Consider the following 7,000-nt stretch of genomic DNA (forward strand, 5'->3'; position numbering starts at 1 on the left):
TCCAATAAGTAACTGAAATATCTTATCTGAACAGGATAAACAATAATTACTGGAATATATCTAGATTGTAAATCTTTAATCTAAATTTTCTTTGTTTCGATGTATGTATCGAGGGTTATTAGTAGATGTAATATCCTGCATTGAAATGTGTATACCTTTTTGGTAAATTCAACAATTTTTTCCTAATTATACATATGTACATGTGATCATTATCCTTAACGCAACTTCTTATTTGGCCGTGAAGTGAGGATTCATGAATGTATCTAATAAATAGTCACTCTAGAACTCCTCAATAGCGTAATAAAATTATATGTATTTACATATGTATGATAATTATGTAGGTCTTTTCAATATCCTTAGTTAATCATTAAAATTCAATAACATTGCAGGTGCACCCTGAATGATCAATGTTATCGGATATTTATTATTTTGTTAATGCGTATGTACATATGAGTGTTTAAAAATAAAATCATTAAGGTAGTCTCAAAATGATAGGAATTTGTATGACACACTTTACATTTTCATTAATAATACATCATCACCGCAGGATTTATAGAGTGAACAAATACATACAAATATATCCATAAGAAATGTTTTCACCATCCAGCAATTATTAATCCACAAAGTCATAGTTTTTACGGTCACGTAATATATGTAGCATTTAGAGTACATTTACTCTTGAAAAGAGGAAGTTATTTTTATGAGTTAAAAACACTTGAAAAATTGTCCTTGTGATAAAACACGACTCGCCGAACACCATCAACCAGTTTGATCCCTTGTGCGTAATAATTGTATGCGATCGTCTGCTCCAGGTACTCGTCTGGAGTGAAGTCGATCCCGAGCAGGGTTTCCGTACAGCCTTCCGGAGCCGTTGGCGGCAGGACCGGAAGTGGTTGTTGTGGATCGGGAAGGTCGTCCCCCTTCTTCTCTGACATCTTTCTCTTCTCGACAGGGAGAAGAGTACTCGCCGACCAACCACCACCTTCTGAAGGGAAGAGCGACGGATTCAGTCTGATTTTGGCGTATGGGTCCGTCACGAATAACAGGACATCGGAGTCAGAGGGAGAAGGAAGTGATCCTTTTACATCAGGTTGGTCGGATCCCGTTACACACTGATCGTTACGTGGACTTGATCCACTTAAATCCAGTTCGTCACGTGGACCTGATCCATTTAAATCAAATTCGCCATGTGAGCCCAGCCCACGTAAATCCGGTTCGTCACGGGGACCAGATCCTTTTACGTCCGCTTGTAGACCTGGCCCGAGATTCACATTTATCTGCTCCGAAGGTGATGAATTTTGTGCTGATCGGACCGTGGGATTTTGGGACCCGAAATCCACGTCCATATTGGGATCATTTTTAACTGAGGAATTTGTCAAGTCAATCAATTCCTTGGATTTCTTATCCGTTTCGTGACCACTTTCTTCTCCCAGTTCGAGTACGGGGGTAACATTTGGCACGGGGGGAGGAGAATTATTCCGTGTGGATTGATGAAACCCTTGTGCCAGTGAACTTGTCACCACTTCCGGAAAAGTGGCAACCTTTTCCTGTCCACGGTCGTTCCGTCGCACCTGAGTTAACATTTCGATTATGTAAATCGTGACGGAGGACGGGATGTGTGTACACCCCTCAGCATAATATTACCTTTTCTATAAGTGCTACTCTGTATATGAAAAGCAAACTAAAGGGTTTTCATTTACTTGTAAAAGTGTTCAAGGCATGCTTAGAATAAAGAACGGGAACATTAGTAATATATCTTAAAAACTTCGAAATTCATAGTTTTGAGGTATTTGGAACCTTTCAAATTTTGGCACAAGAGATCTGGACGAATTAAATCAACACCCTTTATACAAAATCCAGGATAACGTTTCCTTAATTATGGGCAACGATCATTCTGGATTTCGTGTAATTAACTTATGTAATTTATACTCTAAATAAAAACGAGTAAAATTTACCCAAAATTGGATAAAAAGAGGATGACACATCCAAAAAGTAAAATTTGTATAACGTTGTGCAAAATTTGTCTAACGTTGGGTAAATTTTACCTTTTTGTTTTTTCATCACCTTGCTATTCAACCTTGAGTAAATTTTACTCGTTTTTATTTAGAATGTACAATTTATGTAGACTGGATTAACTTTTCAAAAGAATATAGCTTTTTTTAAATTGTATTTTGTCAATTATTGACCTACCATCGTGCCAAAGAATTTGTGCGGCTTGTAGCTGACTCGATCCTGCCCGAGGTGCAAGTCCAAGTCGGGATAAGTTTGGCGCAGGAAGGCGGACGTGATGGGAAATTCACTCATGCGAGGGGACAAGTACAAAATGGCATTCCACAGGTTAATAATATGTTCACGATTCTGCAAGTTAAAAACACAAGTGATATAACTCGTATGTAAAGGGCGTCGATGTAGTTCGTCCCCACTTGTCGCATCAATATTTGAAAACCTGCATCTCAAAAACGGGAAAAACAGCGGGTTTAATGTTTTAACCTGGTGGAAAATTCGGCTAAAATAATTGGCAAATTTCATCCAAATCCGTTGCGCATTAAATTTAACCCGTTTTTTAGGCACGGGTTTACCATGTTCAAAATTAATCTGGCCGGATAAATCGGGACAATTTAAATCTACACCCTTTACTATTAAGCTTACCTCATGTTTATCTTGCCCCACCGTAATTTTAAACACCCCCTCGAGCCGGGTGTCCACCAAATTGACGGATTTCACTGGGTCAAACATCCTCCGCCGCTCTAACGCGCCAACGTATACCCAGAGGAGAACCAGCGCTACGACGGAGTGCTGCTCAGGCAAAACTCTTTTGCACATTTCGTCCAACATTTCGCAAATTGTGATGACTGGGTCTTTTCCCATCAAGGAAAAAATTGGCATGCCCACCATTTTTTTAATTAAGGAGGGTAGTAACTCGAGACCAGTGGACGAGTGGATGTAAAGGTACATGACTTCCTTCAATTCCTCGAGGGGTGTGGATACCTGTTCAAAAATTTCGTTTTCATTCAAAAGTAAGTCATACTGATTTTCGACTAAAGATTTTCATTCGCATTCAATCATTTTAGTTCAAATGCATTTCATTTCACTTCACTTCATCCAACTTCATTTCTTCTTTTTTCCCATGTATTAAGCGTAGAGTAAAAAATCCTTTCATTCACAGTCATTCATATTCAACTAAAATGGTGGAATCCTTCAGTCATTTTCAGTATTACGAAAGGTACATATTTCATTTTCATTCACTATCATAATCAGCAGTGGCGCAACTACTTTTCGGGGGCCCCTAGGCGTGAAATTTAAAATTTCCTACACGGAGTAACTAGAAATTTATTTCCTCTTGTTCATTCGTTTATCTTAAAGAAAAATGTTTGAATTATTCATTTCGATAAAGCTGTAACAATTAAAGTTAAATATACATACTTATGTAGGTAACATCGTCTGCTACATTAAAACACTTCCAGGTTTTGCAGCGGGAAATTTAACCTGGAATGTAGGAATGTCAATGAATTGAATTAAGCTGAATGGGGGTACTCAACTCAACTTATTAATAACTTATCAATTACTCATAACGAAAATCGTGACTCAAACCTAGCTAGACTCAAATTCGTCTTAACTCAAATGTCAACGACTGAAACTCAACTAACATCATATGAGTCGACTCACCAATTTTAAGAGTAACGTACTTATTTAAACGAATACATTACAAAGAAGGCAAATAATCCCTTTTGAACATGAAATTTTAAATAAAATTTCCGGTGAGAACGATCAAGGTGAAAATCTCAAAATGGCCAAACTGGCAATAAAAAAATTATTAATGGGTTGACTCGTGAGTCAACTCGAACTTATTTTCCGTCACTCAGCTCAAACTCATTATTGTTCAGCTCGGTCATTTTTAAAAGAGTCGAGTTATACTCTAGACTCAAACTAAATTCAACTAAAGTTGAGTCAACTCAACTGAGGATCTCCTTAGAGATTCGTTGCTATAGAACAGTGTAGCGTATCCCTCAGTCGTAACATTGACGTCGATAATTTTGCAGAGATACATAGTCCTATGCCCGTTGTAATATAATGCCGAACTTGCTAGATTGATTTTGTATCCCGACTGTTGCTTTCGAAAATTCCCAGAAAAGCTCCACCGATTTCAACTAATTCCCAGAGGTCTTATTTTTGCTTTGGGTGCCCAACACATCCTTTAGTTGGCATATCTTTATGTTTTTTCACAAAGTTTCGAATTTTTTAATAAGGTTAACATTTTTGAACAATTTCATACGTTCATATTGATCTTGAGGGAGAGTTTTGAAAAATCGTCAAACTTCGCGTTATACAAAAACTCACAACTTAATTCGAAGGTATCGTATACCAGCTGTCAAAATGTGCAGGCAGAATTGGGCTATAACTCAAAAACAAAACCACAAGTGCAAGACATTAATTAAATTAATTAACTAATTAAATAGTTTGAAATAACTTCTACTTCAAAATTTTGGAAATAGTTATTTTGAATCAAAATATATATAGTCAAAATATCTAGTGTAGACACTGTGGCCACCCGGGGGCCCCCGCTGTCGCGGGGCCCCTAGGCTTTGCCTACCCTGCCTATGTGCTAATTGCGCCACTGATAATCAGTCAAATGAATGAAAATAAACAGGTATGGGGGTGTTACCTTCTTGTCGAAAATTGACCTCCTCCCGGGGTTAGCCTTCTTGACGGGTACTAAATTCGGGTAAAAGTCGGAAATAGACTGTTTGACGGGGGCCGTTCCGTACGCAATGGGCCCAATGAGATTCAATTCCGGAAAGATTACTCCAAAAGTCTTGGCCTGGGAGAGGATGATTTCCTCCATTGTGCAAGTTGGGGAACCTATTTTCGCCTCTTTTTTAACCATTTCCTCCGTAAGTGGACCCATCTTTCCGGTGTGGTCAAGCATCATCATGATCTCGTGAAGTTCGAGTAAATTCTGTAATTAAAACTAATATGAAAATCATATCATTTCAAGGACGGTGAGGACAAGAAGAGGATTTTAAGGTTTGGAAAGGGTCAAATATCCTTTTTGCACTATACTTCAAAATAATATTTATGTAAAATCCATATTGCAAATATTGATCAATACAAATTAAGACGTATACTCACAATTATTCGATTTTTATAGCTGTGTGTCCTTCATAGTCTTATAAATAATGTTACTTTTTTGAAAAGTAAGAGCACTTTTAGCTTATATTAAATAAACAATCCTAAATTCAACGCAAACTCTACCCGTGCGTAGGGATTTCTAATTAATTAGTGAATATAATTAATTATCTAATTAAATGGCATGTTAAAACTAATTATCAAATACTAATTAACATTAACTGATACCACAGAAGCTAATTTTTATGAATAATTAATTAGAAAACCACTAAGACTCATTAATTAATTTAATTAATCATTGTTCTAATTAATTAGCTAATCAATTGGCTTAATTAGCAACCTGAGTTTAATTACTAATTACCAATTAATTTGATGAACTATTTTTCTTCTAATTACTAATTACTAACTGATTAGAAACGTGACTATTTAAAAAGCTCTGCCCTTGCGTTACTCTTGATTTAGTATTGTTTACTTCATATGGATTTTTACTGTTCAAAGAAGTAAAATTATTTTTAAAAGTGTATGTGAATTTACGTATTTATTTATTCATTAACTAATGGACCAACCTTGGCGTGGTGTTGGATGCAAAATGTGAAGAATTCCTTTACTTTTCGGAATCTTTCGCCAGGTGGGAGAAGACCATTTTCTCTGTGCAGGATATCAGCATAGGCCCAACTAAAGACGATCCACTGTCCATCTTGGGCTCCAGGCTGTAAACAATTATGCAATTAAATCCATGAATATTCTGTTATTATTTGAATATGCGCAGGTTACAAAAATTTGCATTATTGCATATGTACATTTCACCAATATTAGATTGCAGTAAATAAAGTGGAAGCTTCGTGAAGCTCTCGATTTCATGGTGCGGAAGCGAAAGTGCAGAATTTTGACGTTATTTCCGGGATATCAAGTCGACATGGACATGTATCCTAATGCGGGAAGTATATATGTACATTCAGGAAATTTTATAAAATATGTCAAAAAGTCGATCAAAAAAATATTTTACTCGCCATCACGATAAATTTCCTTCCATGTAAAGCCTGCTGATTTAATACGCCCCGTTGATTTTACCGCAACCCGACTCCCATTTGCATATTAAAATTATCACAGAGTTAAAGGAATAGAGCTAAGGACATGATTTCTTTAAAGACTAGTTAGCAAGGTCATATCTCTGATAAAAAGATGTGCCTTGAAGTTTCTAAGTTTGGCCAGGAGAAATCGGAACAAATTAAATCAACACCCTTTACATTCACAACCGTGCCGCTGCTAAAGAATTTCCCTCGGAAATTGTCCAATTTTAAGGGAAATGCGAACTTACCACTTTGTCCTCGAGATATCGGAGACACTTGTGAACATCACTCTCGCTCCTGGCAAAACGGACCAATTTCGCAATGTAGGTGGACTCTAATTCCTTGGAAATATTGCTCGGGTCACGACCAAGGGAAGATTTACAATCTTTATAGGTAACATTAATTTGGCTGATTAGTTCTCTAAAGTTGGCAAAGTTTTGTTCGGGTTCCATTTGTATGTTAATGTGTAAACTTTGTACAGTAATCTTTTCTATTTAGTTAAATTATAAATTTCCGAGGCCAAGTTAGGGATTTTGGTGAAAAGTGTGATGAACATGTGTTTATAAACTGGTTTGCATGTCCTTTAAGGCAACACTTTTGTAAAATTGAAATGGAGCAGGTTTTATAGGGAACGTCCATATATTATGTGACGATTTTGGTGGGTGGGTGGTTTATGTGTTCATGCTAAAATTCCCTACCAATTTATGTTTGCGTTGACTGGGTGGGTGCTAAAATCGAGAATGTTTGATGACGTAATATATGAATGGCCCCTAAAGGAGCAGAGTTTGGTAGGATAGTTGTAC

The 7,000-nt window shown here is 36.8% G+C and overlaps 1 protein-coding gene across 1 annotated transcript; it reads right to left on the minus strand.

Annotated features, from left to right (window-relative positions):
- Positions 1 to 360: 360 nt before the first annotated feature.
- Positions 361 to 6,767, minus strand: LOC118439472. Its single transcript, XM_035860796.1, has 6 exons — positions 6,446 to 6,767; positions 5,694 to 5,837; positions 4,664 to 4,957; positions 2,650 to 2,988; positions 2,191 to 2,358; positions 361 to 1,571 (listed from the first exon to the last, which is right to left on the minus strand). Exons 1-6 carry the CDS (start codon positions 6,647 to 6,649, stop codon positions 699 to 701), a joined length of 2,022 nt encoding a protein of 673 aa, XP_035716689.1. The 5' UTR covers positions 6,650 to 6,767; the 3' UTR covers positions 361 to 698.
- Positions 6,768 to 7,000: the final 233 nt, after the last annotated feature.

This window comes from Folsomia candida, unplaced genomic scaffold (genome assembly GCF_002217175.1).
Source record: "Folsomia candida strain VU population unplaced genomic scaffold, ASM221717v1 Fcan01_Sc036, whole genome shotgun sequence".
NCBI classification, from domain to species: domain Eukaryota; kingdom Metazoa; phylum Arthropoda; class Collembola; order Entomobryomorpha; family Isotomidae; genus Folsomia; species Folsomia candida.

Excerpts from the sequence above, each read along its gene's own strand:
- LOC118439472 (XM_035860796.1), bottom strand. The coding sequence starts at position 6,649 with ATGGAACCCGAACAAAACTTTGCCAACTTTAGAGAACTAATCAGCCAA. Across the intron at positions 5,838-6,445 it reads GATATCTCGAGGACAAAGTG|CCTGGAGCCCAAGATGGACA; the intron begins GTAAGTTCGCAT and ends AATTGTTTACAG. Across the intron at positions 1,572-2,190 it reads ACAAATTCTTTGGCACGATG|GTGCGACGGAACGACCGTGG; the intron begins GTAGGTCAATAA and ends ATGTTAACTCAG.